Here is a 15823-nt window from a genome sequence, read left to right on the forward strand (position 1 = left end):
TGGCTTTATAAACTACAGTTTTTCACCTCCTTTCTTCCAGTCTTCTGCAAACTTCTTGAGCAAGGGGTCTAAAGAGGAGATACTTGACCCTTCTGGACCTTGTAAAGACAAGGACTCTTTATTCACCTCAGGATGAGTCCTCAACCAGGCACACCTCTGGGCAACAAGATCCTGTGGCTGTTGACATACATGATACATACACTGCATCATAACCACATATCTTGGAATATTTGGCAACTTGAACTGAAAGGTCACAAAGTTCAGGCATCTCCAGCATCAGGTATCCTATATCCCAATCTACCTTCATCTTCTTCTTTGCCAGCAGGGACTGTTGAAAGGAAAACATGTAGGACTGTCATTTTAAGGCTCGGGGGAAAAAAAGGTTGCAGAAATGTAAACTTTCCCCCAAATCTGTTTAGTATTCTACTCTCCCTGCTACTTGGAAAGTACAGTCGTGCAAGCTGAACTTACCACAACAGTAGATGTTCCAATGATCATTGCTGCAAAGTAGCTTTAGCTATATTGGTTACATCTTGCCAACGATAAAACAGCCTTCAGCCTTGACAGGATATAACTCATACAGCTATGACTACTTCAGCAGTGATCAATATGATGAACACTAGGACTTCTGGATGGTGCAGAAGCTGCTCTCAAATGTTGAATATTATACTCTCTCTGACATAAAGAACAGGGATGCTGGATGGAGCTGAAGCTTCTCCCTTGCAGGAATCCAGGAACACCACAGCTGGATCAGCCAAAGGATTCTTATAAAGGAAACTGTTGGAATTCTTGACCCAGCAGAAGTGGTAAGGTTTCCTTTGAGTGGTAAATGCATCCTCTGGACACCCACCACTGGAGGAAGAGTCAAGAGTTCTAGGCTCAGAAAGGTCCATAAAACCCTATTTATCTGGGCAGCACATTCTTCATTCTCTCACTGAAAGACTTCCTTCATTCATTGAAGTACATCTCCAAATGATAAATCCTCTAGTAGTGAAAACACAGGGCAGGGTATGGTATCCTTGTTGTGTGATTCATAAACTTCAGTAGAGGGGATCTGGCCTACATAAGCCAGTTTTGTTTCTGAGTAAAATACTCAGGTTGAGTCCCTTCCCTTGCTTTTGAGAAAAGGCCCCCGACACCTCTGGTATTTCTAGTTCTAGGAGTTTGGATTTCAGAAAGGGTATAACACCTCAGCTAGTTAAACAAGTTGGTCAGTAGAAACCTGGGAAGTGGAGGGGGCTGAGGCACTGCCCGAACTAGACAAAGGCAAACTGGTAGGTACCGGTGTCTTGTACCCTGTGGCTTCAGGACAGCAGCAGTTGAGGCACAGGTAGCTGCTCCAGACCACTTGTGGCGGGAGGTACTTCACTATTAACAACAGTGGCACTTTATCAAAAGGCACTACGTCACAGGATAAAAAATATCATGCTCATTTCCTGCCTGATAACATTAAGGCTCACAGATATATCATCCAGATTAACAAATGAAGAAAATGTAATACACTTAGACAAAACCAGACACCAAAGTGACACGATTCAAGAAGCAGATGCTTGAGCTTCACATATGTGATGCTTATGGTGGAAAGCTTGCATGTGTGTCTAGACTCAGAAGAGAGGAGAATTCTCTTTGTGCTCCTCTGGGATACCACCTGCTCCTGCATTTTACTAAAATTAGATTTTGAAAGCTTTTCCTTTTTCCCCATTTTTAGCAATTACCTTCACCTCTCTCATTTGTTTTGTTAATTAACTTCCCTCCTTGCAGGGGTTCTGATATTAGTCCTGCAGACACTCTTTTTATGTCTGTAGGAAAAACAGGCAAAGAGGAGCCTTTTCCCTATGGATTTGGCTGCCTTTCATTTCAGCAGATCCAAAGAAGCCCAATTCTTCAGTTGGTGGCCAGGCTGAAGCACAGGCAGGAGCGGCAGCTTTTCTTGTGATGAGTCTTTGGCCGTACATGCATTTACGGTACATGCCTCGGATTCAAATCTAGCTTCTACAGGAGCATGTGGTAAGCGTCTGCTGTAGTGCTGAAGAAGTGGGATTTACCAAGTGAAGTGGTTAGCGATTATAATGACTCCAACAACTCATGCAGAAAAGTTTTCTCAACAAAAATAAACTATTACAAAAATTCAAAAATGAAAGGACTGCAGATATGCACTTCACCTATGTTGTGAAAGAACTAAAAAAGGAGTGGACCCGTACTCATGCTACTGTTGTAGAATGATAAACCATACAGAAATCACCCATGCACCTTTAGATAACCCAGCTACACTCTTGAAGAGTATGTATAACTAGACCAGTTCATGTACAGAAATGACAAAAGCACAGTCTAACTTCTTTGACAAGTGGGTCTTGATAAGAAATCATGAAATAACTAGGATAACACTCAAGTCTGTTCATTTCTGTAGTGCTCTTATAACACCTTAACATCTCCTGCCTTACACAAGAAGCTCTCCAAAGAATTAGAGGGTGTCACCTGAAGTAGAAGATCCAGGTACATATTTTGCTCTACAGTGATACCTACCTAGCTGTAAACACAACTGCCTGTAGCATTTTGCCACTTCCAACCAGTGGCATGAAATATTTCAGTATATTTAGTTAAAGTGAGCAGCAGAGACCTTTCCTACAGAATAACTGTTCATGATTAGCTCACATCTACTCAATAATATTTACTCAGACAGACATGATTACTTTATTTGTCCTGCTGTTGACCAATTATTTTAGTACAATACTCACCTTTCTTAAGCAGGAAACATTTTTTAAGCAGGTGAGGAAAATAACCGTATAAAGAAGTCTTTCAAGAAAATGGGCCTTTAAACAAAAGTGAAGAACAATCTCAATGTCCTAATTGCTTGTTAATTCATAACTCATGTCCTGCAGATTCTCACAGCCATCAACAACTACAGTAAATCCTCTAGATGACTGTCACTGTTGAAGTGACACCCTGACCCCATGTAAAAAATGGGAACAAGGGTTTGTGGATGGATGGAAGTACAACTCTGTCTGGCACTACTGACAACATACAACTCAACACCTGATTACAAGTGGAGCTTTCACTACTAGTCTAGCCACCTGCTGTTCTGAATGAAAACTGCTATATGCCTCACGGTTTACAGCTCTAAGACAAACTGCTGTTCACTACAAACACTATTCCATTTTTTTCAATGAAAGCATAATTCAGTATGAAGCTGGAGTCTCCTTATTAGTTGGAAGCACTGTCTCATAACTGCTATCTTAAAAGCATTTACTGAACAAAAGAGGGGATGGTTCATCTGCAAATGCTTCAGCGTGAAGTCATACATGCGAAATCTACCATCTGAAAAGTGTGACCATAGCTCTCAAGAAATAGGGACAACACTTAAAAGAATGGGGGACAAAGACCTAAAGTCAAGGACAATTTTTAAATATTACGCTAATTCATAGGTTCATACTAGGCTATCTGCCCTAGGGCATTTATAAGCCTAGCCAGAATGTGTTTGGCTTTTGCCACCCATTTTAAATTTATTTTGCTATGCCCTTTTTCGAGGTTAGTATACTGTGCCTCTGTCTAACAGTGACACTGAAGTGATACCCGGGGTAAACCTACGATCTCCCATCCACTCATCAAGATTCCTCTTGAAGAGAGTCAGTGAGGGACTCTGCCTAATCTGGATTGGGATTTTATTCCAGAGTGAAGGGAGCATGTCCTATTTATTTCAGTGCTGAGGTTCAAGTCTCTCGAGCGCGTAGCTCAATGGGATTTGGATTTTCTGAGGTGAACGTTAACAGGTTATGAGTCAACATCCTTTTTCTCAAGAATAAGTAGTATGTGGCACAGGAGCAGTTAGCACAGTCACCTCAGAGCAAGAAGTTCTCTAGTTCGATTCTTGGCTGGGGTGCCTTCTGTGCTGAGGCTGCAAGTCCATCCTGTGCTCATGTAGGTTTTCTCTGCGTTCACCAGTTTCCTCTCACATTCCAAAGACATGCGTTAGGTGGACTGGACACACAAAACTGGGCAATGGTGTGAGTATGCATGTGTAATGGTATGATACGGAAGATCAATCACAGCTGGGCCAAACAGGAGGCAGTGTGAACAATGCCTCTAGATGACTGTCACTGTTGAAGTGATACCCTGACCCCATGTGCAAAAATGGGAAAAAGGGTTTGTGGATGGATGGAAGTACAACTCTGTCTGGCACTACTGACAACATACAACTCAAACTGCATTTTTCTGTATATCCTGTAACCTGTACCTTTCATGAACTGGATTTACTGTCACACTTTCTGTATCACTGTATCACTGCACTGTACATTGCATGCAGTTATTTTCACTCTTTTTCTAACTGTAATTTGAATAGTATTTGTGTCTGATATTTTGGTATCACTGCACTGTACACTGCATGTTGTTAATGTCATTGTACTTTTCAAACTGTAATTTGGATAGTACTTGTATCTTGTATATGGAGCTTTTCTCCCTGGGACTCTGCTGAGAAAGGACCTGTATCCAGCTGGACTTGCCCGGTTAATGTAAAATAAATAATTTTCTGGTAAATCACTGAGAATTACAAACACATTATGAGGGACAAGGTAAGGTAGAAATATGATCAGGCACTGTTAAGACTGCGAGTAGTACATAAACTTTTCATCTAACAAAAGGTAATCAATTAACAAGGTCTTCATAATTCAGCAATAAAGCAACAACACAGATTCAGCAATTAAAAAAATGCAAAGCTTACCTTATCGAAGAAAGAGGATCAATATTTGACAAGATGCAGCTTGTATCATAAACCCTTAAATAAGAACACATAAAACGCAAGGTCAATATCATATTAATCCAAAGTAAAGCAAAACTTGTACAATGATGCAATACATGCTATAAGACAAAGCTATACTAATAAATCTAGATCTTAAAATGATGCATTAAAAGTACACAGTATGACTGTGTTGCAGGTGCAGTGGCAAAATAAAAATGTCACAAACTGAATGGATTTGTCACATCTGATACCCATAACACAGTACTAAGGAACAAAAGAGTAGAAACAGAAGACTGCAAAGGAAATGTCTGTGTTCTTAAGGTCTTTTGCTGAGATTAAACTTCCTCTCTTTCAACTGACTCACCATACACAGTCCCTTACTAGAGTATTACGAAATGCTGTTCCAATCCATGCAGGGTTTTCAACTGCTACTCACTACAGATCGTAAGCATTAGGGAAAGCAAAATTCAGTATGAAGCTATAATATTAATAGAACACAATTCTGCCAGCTAAAGCAAATTATTATTCTAGTCAGTGACTCTTCCCAGCATTCACTAAAGAATGAAAATGACTCACACATACAGCCTTTAAACCTTTATACCACTATTTAATATGCTATGCGGACAAACAAACCAGTAGACTCTAACACTAATGGAAGAACTACTACTACAAAAACATAAGCAAATAAAGAGTCAGTGCAGTCTGCCATACCATGGTTCTGATTCAGTGACTTTTCATATTTATACCCACAAGCAATTACCTGGGCAGTACTGCATGGTTATCTTTGAACATCATCACATTTTTTGTAGTAGTAGTAGTCTTCTTTCGGCTTTTCCCGGTTAGGGGTCTCCGCAGCGGAACTCCTGTCTGCTAATGATTGGTAGTTGATTTTTACGTGCAGAGTTACCAGCCCTGATGCACAACCTTCAACGAAGGTATGCCCATTCACGCACATCTCCACGCAGAAGACGCTCTAGCTGAGAATTGAACCAGATACCGTCTTACTGTGAGGCGACAATGATACCGCAGCACCACCACCATCACATTTTTTGTAAGAATTAAAAACATTAATTCACTGACATTTTAAATGATGTTAATGTTGCACATTGGATCTAGCTGTATGTGTGGGTGGGGGGTAGAGAAGGCTATAACACAAAGTATGTTTTACCATCCACCATGTTAGTTTGCACGGATATCTAGGCTGCAGTCCTCTTCCTATCTGGCAAATACTAACATTTAGATTCAACAGGAAAAAAACAAAAGTACATTTGTGCAAGTCGCACTTACCCAAAACAGTAGATACTTGAATTCCTCACTGCTGAGGAAGCCCTTAGGCTGTATGGGGTTGTTATGTGCCTAGGAAATGAAACCTATGAAACCTGGACAGATTCAAAAAGAGAGAAAGTACAGTTGCATACACTTACCATAAATGTAGATGTTCGAGTGTATTCACTGTTGCGGTCATTACTTTTGGGTTATCCTGCTGGCAGGTAGACCTCAGTCAGCCTGAATTCCAAAGTCTTGGTCCGGCATCGGTTGCTGTCGCCTTTTCCCTGACGTCAGGGAGTCAGGGGTATAAAAGATGCAGCAGACACCATTTTCTTCAGTTTTTCTTGCCCCAGATGTCAGGTGCCCCCAAAAGGGTAGGCTAAAAATATGTAAATAAAACATACATGCACCAAAATACATTTTCCCTTCATCTAAAAGCAAATACACCACATAGGTTGTATAGATTAGAGAAGTAAAAAGTTCCAGCAAAAATAACGGGGGTGGCAGGTGGGTAACCTGGACTGCAACAGTGAATACACTCGAACATCTACATTTATGGTAAGTGTACACAACTGTACTATGTTCTTCGTGTTTCACTGTTGCAGTCATTACTTTTGGGTAGAGTCCCAAAGCTATGGTTGGGAGGCTGGAGCTAAATGGCATTAGGTGCGGCTATGAGGTCCTGCAGAGCTGCAGTGGCAAAGCCTGCCCTGGATTTAGAGTAGAGTGGCAGATGATAGTGCTTTGTAAAGGTGTGCACTGAACTCCAGGTAGCAGCCTCTAAAATGTCTTTGATTGGTACTCCCCTGAGGAAGGCTGCTGAAGTGGCTGCTGCTCTGGTTGAATGTGGACTAATGCCCTTAGGCACTGGCTTGCCATGTTGTGAATAGCAGAAACGAATGCAGTGGCCTATCCACTTTGAAATAGTCTGCTTTGAGATGGCCTTTCCTTGTGATCCTGCAGCATATGCCACTAGTAATTGCTCTCTTTCTGGAAACTTTGGTTTTGTCCAAGTAGAATCAAAGCTGTCTGTGTATGTCCAAAGAATGCAGAATTCTCTCCCCCTTTTTCTATGGCTTTGTATAAAAAGTTGGTAGATGAATAGTCTGGTTAAGAGCCACACTGGAGACCACCTTAGGCATAAATGTCACATTTGTCCTCAGAGAAACCCTGTCTGGATAAAAAAATGACAAAAGGTTCCACAGCCATGAGGGCCTGTAGCTCTGAAACTAGTCTTGCAGAAGTTATTGCCAGGAGCAGAGCTGTTTTCCAAGATAAAAAACTTTATATCAGAGTAGCGGCTGGCTCAAAGGGAGGCAGGGTGAGTTTTTCCAAGACATAATTGAGGTCCCATGCAGGTATTGGTGATCTTGGAGGCCTTAAGTTTTTGGCTCCTCTGAGGTACTGCCTTAACAGAGGATGAGAAAAGATTGGTGGCTCTGTATTGTAAAGAGCCGAAATGGCAGAGGCATGAATTTTAATTGATGAAAAGGAAAGGCCTTTGTCCAGCATCTCAGTTAAGTATTGCAAATTCTGAGGAATAATTGGTAAAGCTGTGTCAATTCCTTGTGCCTGGTTCCAAGCACAGAACCTCTTCCATTTTCCATCATAAGATTTTCTAGTACTAGGCCTTCTGGCCTCCAAAATGACATCCATCACAGCTTTAGTAAGAGGTGTGTTTTGTATGACTACATTATCTGCCATGCAGCCAGGTTTAAGGTCCTGAGTTGGCCGTGCAGGATCTGATTGTTTTGTTGGGACAGTAGATGAGGTATTTGAGGTAAGGTCCAAGCTGGGCATTGAGACAAGCTCCTTAGGATTGGATACCAGTACTGGCGGGGCCAGTCTGGGGCAATCAGTATCATCTTTGGCTTCTCTTGTCTGACCTTAAGGAGTACCTTGGGGAGGAGAGGCAGTGGAGGAAAGGCATATACTGCTAGGTTTTTCCATCTGAAAGATAGGGCGTCCACTTTCCATGCTCGTCTGTGATAAGTCCTTGTGCATAATCTTTTTAGTTGGTAGCTGTGAGGAGAGGCAAATAGATCTATATCCGGGCAACCCCATTTCCTTATTATCATGCTGAAGACTTGTGGATCCAATTGCCACTCGTGGGGATCCATGAGGTTTCTGCTTAGTTCGTCTGCCAGAGTATTTTTCTTTCCTGGCAGGAATTGTACTTGTAGATGTACTTGGTAAGTCAATGCTGTGTCCCACAAAGTCATGGCTAGTCTGCAAAGGGGATAAGAATGAGTGCCTCCCTGCTTGTTTATATACCACATGACCGTGGTGTTGTCTGTCTTTATCAGCAATTGTCCCGGATGAAGTAGGTCCTTGAAGGCTGTCAGGGCATTTTGAACAGCTAGCATCTCTTTTTGATTGATATGCAGTTGCATTTGGTTTGAGGACCATGTGCCTTGAATACATCTTCCTGCCATGTGGGCCCCCCAGGCATACTCTGATGCATCCGTTGTTAATATCTGCCTGGCTGGGGGTAAAGTGAATGGCTGTCCCCTGTTCTGGTGACAAGCCGTAGCCCACCATTGAAACTCCTGTTGCAGGCAGGGAATGACAGTAATCCTTGTTTCCAGGCTGTGGCAATGTTGAGTCCAAACACTTTTTAGGTACCATTGAAGTTTCCTCATATGCAGTCTTGCATATGGAATTAGTAGAATGCAGGATGCAATGAAGCCCAAAGCTTGCAGAATTTTTCTTGCAGATAACTGGGCCTTTGTTGCCAACATTTTGAAATAGGTAGTCAGTTGCCTCTGTTTGTCTGGCGTGAGATAAGCCATCTGGGCAGTTGTATTTAAGCTTGCACACAGGAATATTATCACTTGAGAGGGTACTAGTTTTGATTTCTTTTCGTTGACTGTGTACCCTAAGCATGTTAAAAGTCTCTTTACAAATGCCAGATGCTGTAGTAGAATGTCCTTGTTCTCTGTTTGAATGAGGCAGTCGTCCAAGTAAGGATATATTTGCATTCCTCTTTGTCTGCAGAATGCAATTACTAAAGAGGAAAGACCCTGGGCGTAGTAGATAAGCCAAAGAGCAATGCAGAGAATTGGTAATGCATTGAGCCAGCCTTGAATCTGAGGTATCTTCTGCATGTTTGTCTGATTGGGACATGCAGGTATGCTTCTTTCAGGTCTAAAGTGACAAGCCAAGCCTTCTTGCCCAGCATGGGCAGAAGCTGTTGTAAAGTCAACATTTTGAATTTTGGTATATCCAGGTATGTGGTTAGAATATATAGGACCAGTATTGGTCTCCAGGCCTTGTCCTTTCTTGGTACCAAGAATAGTCTCGAGTAAAATCCTTGTCCCTGCTCTTGCTCTGGTACTTGTTGAATTGCCCCCATGTCCATGAGGGATGAGACTTGTTTTTGTGCCTCTGCCCATTGATTTTTTGGCAGGTCTGGCCAACCGTTTGCCCTTGGCAGGGTATGGAAGTGAAATTTGTAGCCTTGTGAGGACCCATTTGTCCTGGGTTATAATGTGCCAATTTTGAGAAAAAAAGTGCTAGTTTTCCCCCTAAAGGTGCTGTCAGAAGATAAGTGCTTGGTGCAGGCAGGGGGAAGTCATTGGGACTGTTTCCTGTATGGCTGTGATTTGTCTTCTCCACTTTTGGAGGTAGAAGCACCCCATTGTTTAGACCTGTATGAACCTTGGGGCTGGGATCTGCCTTTAGGGCATCTGGATCTGCCCCTTTGTGGCCTGTCTGACACTGGAAAGGTCCAATTCTTCGTAGGCCGGTGTCGGCTAAATCTTGCTAAAACCTGTAAGAAATCCTTGACCGTTTGCATAGATTTAGCTTTGTCCTCCATTTTCTTTAACACCTCTTCTGCCTTAACACCAAACAAGGTATCATGCTGTAATGGAGCATCTAATAATTTTGCTTTGACATGATCAGGCAGATTTTGTTCCTTTAACCAAGCATGCCTCCTAATGACAGAACCCGTAACAGCGGCCCTGCAGGAGGCCTCCAGAGAATCAAAACCACATTGCAAAGTATGCTTTCCAACTTGTTCAGCTGCATGCAATAAATCCTGCATTTCTTTGTTTTCTGCACATTCAGAATTTATCAACATTTTCTGTTTAAGCAGTGACATAACATATTGCTGATATTTGAGCATATGGAACTGGCAATTTAAGACCCTTATAACCAAGGTAGCAGAAGTGTAAATCTTTTTTCCCTATTTGTCCAGAGCCCTAGAATCTCTGTCAGAGGGGCAGGGTTCTTTGCAGTGGAAGCCTTGACCCCTTTGGGACCCTGAGAGATAGTTTCTGGGTCTGCAGCAGGGTTTTTCAAAAGGAATTTATGAGAATCAGGAACCCTGTAGTATCTGTCCAGCTTAACAGGAGCTGGAGGTAAGGAATCAGGAGTCAGACTAGACTCTGAAAACACATCATCTACAATGTCTAACACAGGTGGAATAGCTGGGGCCTGTGTTGTGGTAGTAAAAGGAAGTCTCTGAGCCTTTTCTTAGACTCTGAAAAATCTTGGATCTCCCAGTGGAAATGCTCCCTCATGGTATGCAAGGTTTACCCAAAGGAGTGGTCCTCAGGAGGAGAGGCTAAAGGGATAGATTCTTCAGCATTAGAATCCTCATAGAGAGGAAGGGAGTATTCCTGATCAGAAGAGGAATCAGATGAAATAGAAACCTGATCTGAAGATTCATAGTCCGTCTCTTACCTAGGCCTCTTATCAGGAGGGGGATGGGAACCCCTGATCAAAGTAATTAAGTCTTCGGCCATTTTGAGCATCTGTTTTTTTGGGCATGGAGGCCTGTCCATGAGGTTGTTGTACTTGTTTCTTCGTCTTTAAAGGTGCTTTAGTCTTTGCCTTTGAAGCTGAAGTCGTTTTAATGTATAATTGCATAGGTCTGAATACACCCTCAGAAAGCCGATGCCAGCTCAGCGGCTCCGGACCCATCTGAGGGAATAGTTTCTGAGGGTCCAATACCTTGAGTTTCCAGCGGCCTAGTCGGCTCCACGTGGGAGTCGGAAGCGGCCTGCGGCTCTAAAGTAGCGGGCGTCAGGGGCTGCAAAAGCACCTCACTGAGAACCGGTGACTGGCTTAGAAGAAGCCTCATCGTCGGTTTTGGACCTCAGTTGCCTTTTTCTTTTTGTTTCTTTTGAACTCCGGTAGTCGGATAGCTATCCGATGATATTGTATAATTAAATCTTCGGCCAAAATAACGAAAAGCAAAATCATAGTGCATTGGTTAAATCTAGCACAAAACTGACAACTAGCAACGTCGTGGTCAGGGCCTAGGCAAGGAATACAGTAAGAGTGAAAGTCCTTATGAGGTATTTGCTTCCCACAAGAAATACAATTAACTTTTTCTGACATCGGTCTGGAGCAAGAAAAAAGTTTCTCCAACGGGGTACTTAGCTTTTAATGAAGTCTTCAGATCTGAAATTCGAACACGAAAATCTCAGGAGTCGGCTGACCGGCACTTGCGAACTGCTTCTGCTTCGGGCACCGCACGGCAAGAAAGACCGAAGAAAATGGCATCGGCTTCATCTTTTACACCCCTGACATCAGGGAAGAGGTGACAGCAACCAATGCTGGACCAAGACTTTGGAATTCAGGCCAACTGAGGGTAACCTGCCAGCAGGATAACCCAAAAGTAATGACTGCAACAGTGAAACATGAAGAACATCCAAAGTTGCCTGGGCCAAGAAGGGTTGGCTATAATGATGTTTCGGGTATCCATCTGAATCTTCAGAATTACCCTTGGTATCAATGGAAATGGTGGAAATGCATAAAGAAACACTCCCTCCCAAGGGAATGAAAATACAGATATTTTCCAGGCTTGCTTGCAAGAAGCCCTAGAACTTTTAGTTATGTACTTACCATAACTTTGGATGTATGGGATCCATCTCGCCTACATTCATAACTGATGGGTTCGGAGCCAATCTGTCGGCTCAGACTCGGCCACTATACATTAGAACGAAGTCTCTCACTGGCTGGGCTACCCCTTATCCCATAATGCACCACACCTGCTTCCCCAGATCTTGTTTGTTCGCTTTCATACATACATACAGGTACAGAACACATACCAATAACTGTAAACAACCAGAGCCCTTCCAAAGGAGAGCTCAGCAAGATCACTATTTCCACAAAATCCAAAAGGTAGGGGGAAGGAGGGTGGGTATGTATGAATGTAGGCGAGATGGATCCCATACATCCAAAGTTATGGTAAGTACATAACTAAAAAATGTAATGGGATCCTATCTCGCCTACATTCATAACTGATGGGACAGCGTCCCTAGCACCTAAAACCCCGGGTGGCTCACTGGAACACACTCCTGAGAACTGCGGAACCAAATGAAGCTCTGCCTCGGGAAGCCACATCAACCTTGTAGTGAGAAATGAAGGTGTGCGGAGAAGACCAAGTAAGAGCCGCACAAATATCTATTGAGACTTTGGAGTGAAATGCTACAGAGGTGGCCATAGCCCTGGTAGAATGAGCTTTGAGTGGGAAAGGCAACTCTCTGCCCGACTGGGAATAAATGAAAGAGATGCAATCCTTAATCCATTTGGCAATGGTGGTTTTGGCAACTGGTAGACCTAACCTATTCTCCGCAAAGGACACAAACAGTTGGTCAGATTTTCGTGTCTGAGTGGTCCTATCCAAGTAAAAATGCAGTTGCCTGTGAACATCCAACTGGTGGAAGGTATACTCTGCTCTATTAGAGAAATTTGGAAAGAAAACTGGGAGCTCCAAAGATTGCTGGATGCATAAAGGGGACGCTACCTTAGGCAAAAAGAATGGATTCAATCTAAGAGAAACTCTGTCTTTGTGAAAAATCAAATAAAGGAGGGGAAGAACAGAGAGCCTGAAGCTCCGAAACACGCTTAGCAGAAGTTATTGCCACTAAAAAGGCAGTTTTCCACGACAGGAATTTTATATCACAAGTGGCTGCCGGCTCAATGGGACGGGCAGTTAAGGAGGCCAGAACCAAATTCAAGTCCCAAGGGGGCACGGGATGAGCCATAGGAGGCCTGAGGAGCCAGGCTCCCTTAAGAAAGGACTTGCAAAGTCTGTTAGCCATTAAAGAAGGCTCTATAGCAACATGAAAATTAGATATAGCCGCCAGTTGAACTTCAAAGTGTGGAGACTGAAGAGCCTGAATGAAACAATGACGCTAAAAATTCCAAGACCTGCGGAACTGGGGCCGTAAGAGGATCAATGCCTCGCTGCTGGGCCCAACAAACAAACCTTTTCCATTTGCTGGAATACAGCTTAATGGTAGACGGCTTGTGGGAAGAAGACAAGATGTGCAACACTTCCGAAGAAAGAGAAAGATCTCTATCTAAGGATGGAAGTGGAGTAACCAAGCAGCCAGTCGCAAGGACCGGAGGGACGGATGAGGGTGTCCCAACGGATTGGACAACAGATCCGGCAATGGGTCCAAAATCCAGGGGCCCTATACTGCATGCTTCTGAAGGAATGGGAACCAAACCTGACGGGGCCAATGTGGGGCGACCAAAATCATGTGGCACCCGACATGAAGAGCCTTCTGAATCACCCTCGGGAGAAGGGGAATCGGGGGGAAGGCATAAAGCAGACCCGGGGGCCAATTGTGGGCTAGAGCGTCCCTGGGAGACTGCCCCTGAGAGGGAGTCAGAGTGAAGAACTCTCTGCACTTCGCATTGTTGGGGCTGGCGAACAAGTCGCAAGAAGGGAGACCCCATTTGGCGAAGATCTGCGCAGCCACTCTGTTGTTGAGGGACCACTCGTGCGGCAACAGGAGAGTCCTGCTGAGCCTGTCTGCAATCACATTGGCTTTTCCCGGAATGTGTGTGGCTACTAAGAAATGTCGAGAGGCTATGGCCCAGTGCCATATTCTCATGGCCTCCCTGCAAAGGGGGTAGGACCTGGTTCCGCCCTGCTTGTTTATGCGCCAAACTACCAACATGTTATCGGATAGGATCGCAATAGTACCTTGGGGGAGAGCATGATGAAGTGCCTGTAAAACCAGAAGCACCGCTCTCATTTCCAGGATATTGATGTGAAGGTGCGCTTCGCAATCCTGCCAAGTGCCTTGGACCGACCTGTCCAGATAATGACCCCCCCACCTTATCTGGGAGGCGTCCGTGGTCACTGTGGCAACAGGGGGCTGAAGGGCGAAGGGACGCCCCCGGTCCAGGTTGGACCGGCATAGCCACCAACAGAGGTCCCGACAACTGTCCGTAATCAGAACTAGATGGTTCAGAGGAAGTTCTTGGTACGACCATTGAACCGATAATAGCCATTGCAGCCCCCGCATGTGCAGCCTGGCTAACGGTACAAGGAGGATAGTTGCAGCCATCGTGCCCAATAACTGAAGAATCTGTCTGGCAGGAACTCGAGATTTTGGTAACAAATTTAGAACTTGTGATTGTAGAACCTGAATTCTCTCTGATGGCAAAAATGCCCGCATCCTTTTTGTGTCTAACTCTGCGCCTATAAAGGTGATACACTGAGATGGCCGCAGCACAGATTTTCTCCAATTGAACGTGATCCCTAGCGAGAGACCCAAGGATACTGTGGCCCTCAGCGCTCGAATCAGTAGATGCTTGGAGGTGGCAGTGAGGAGCCAGTCGTCGAGATAGGGAAACACTTGGAATCCTAGACTTCTCAAGTGAGCTGTCACCACTGCCAGACATTTGGTAAACACCCTGGGGGCTGTGGTGAGACCAAAGGGCAGTGCACGAAACTGGAAATGACTGGTTCCTAGGCGGAAGCGTAAATGACTCCTGGACTCTTGACGTATCAAAATGTGATAGTAAGCGTCCTTGAGGTCTATGGAGCACATCCAGACATCCTTCTCCAATAACGGGAGAATGGACTGAAGGGTGACCATCCGGAACTTGGACTTCTTCACAAAACGATTTAAATAACTTAGGTCCAAAATAGGCCTTACGTCCCCTGTCTTTTTTGGCACCAAAAATAATCTTGAGTAAGTTCCTGATCCGATCTGGTCGGTGGGGACGGGCTGGATGACCCCTTTGCTTAGCAGCTTTGAAACTTCTATGGCTGCCAGATCCTGTTGACTGGGTGCACGTCCGGGATTCTCCTTGTAGGAGGAGGGAGCTTGAAAAAGGGGATGAGGTAGCCTCCGGTTACAATGCGAAGCACCCACTGATCCTTGGTTATCGATTCCCAAGCTTGTGGGTGTTTCGCAAAACGACCCCTGACCGGCTCCAGAGAAGCACAGCCGGGCAACATCCTAGGGATGCTGGGGATAGGAGGAACCACGAAAGGAGTCGCGGTCTCCAGAGTTGCGGGGGCCTCCGCCACCTCTAGGGCGGCGTCTTCCTGAACCCCCCCCCCCCGCCTCTGGAGGGGGGATCACTCGGTGGAGTAGAAAAGAACTTTTGGGATTTCCTGAACCACATTTTCCCTCCTCTCTGGGCCTTGGGAAAAGGTCTAGAGGGAGCGGAAAAACGGGCCCCAACGGCAGTCAAGGTCTTACCCTCCTGCTCGCACCGAGTAAGTGTGTCCTTCACCTTGGGTCCAAACAATGAAGACCCATCAAAGGGGGCGTCGGCGAAGGAAGACTTAAAGGCCTCCACGAGTGGACACAAGCATAACCAGGCTTGTCTCCTAAGAGCCACTCCTGTGCCCGCTGCTCTACTCGCCCCCTCGGCTGCATAGGAAATGAGCCTCATGGACGAGTTGACAATAGAAGATAGGGTAGTCATCTGGGCGCCTACGGTCTGTGCCAATGCCTCAGGAAGGTTACCCGCAAGGGACTCTCCTAACTCCTTGAGGAGGTCCCTTTGGAGCCTTGTAAAATGACAGAGATAGTTCAGTGACCACAGAGTAAAGGT

At 44.6% G+C, this 15823-nt stretch overlaps 1 protein-coding gene across 2 annotated transcripts in view; it reads right to left on the minus strand.

Moving 5' to 3' along the window:
* WDR76 (WD repeat domain 76) overlaps positions 1 to 15823 on the minus strand; it is a 773733-nt gene that overhangs the window by 33886 nt on the left and 724024 nt on the right. For both annotated transcript variants that reach the window (XM_044077715.1, XM_044077713.1), the window contains exon 13: positions 4715 to 4768. In XM_044077715.1, coding sequence (XP_043933650.1) covers positions 4715 to 4768 — 54 coding nt within the window. The remainder of the gene's footprint in view (positions 1 to 4714; positions 4769 to 15823) is intronic.

Source organism: Protopterus annectens, chromosome 7.part0, assembly GCF_019279795.1.
Source record: "Protopterus annectens isolate FY-2018-M chromosome 7.part0, PAN1.0, whole genome shotgun sequence".
NCBI classification, from domain to species: domain Eukaryota; kingdom Metazoa; phylum Chordata; order Ceratodontiformes; family Protopteridae; genus Protopterus; species Protopterus annectens.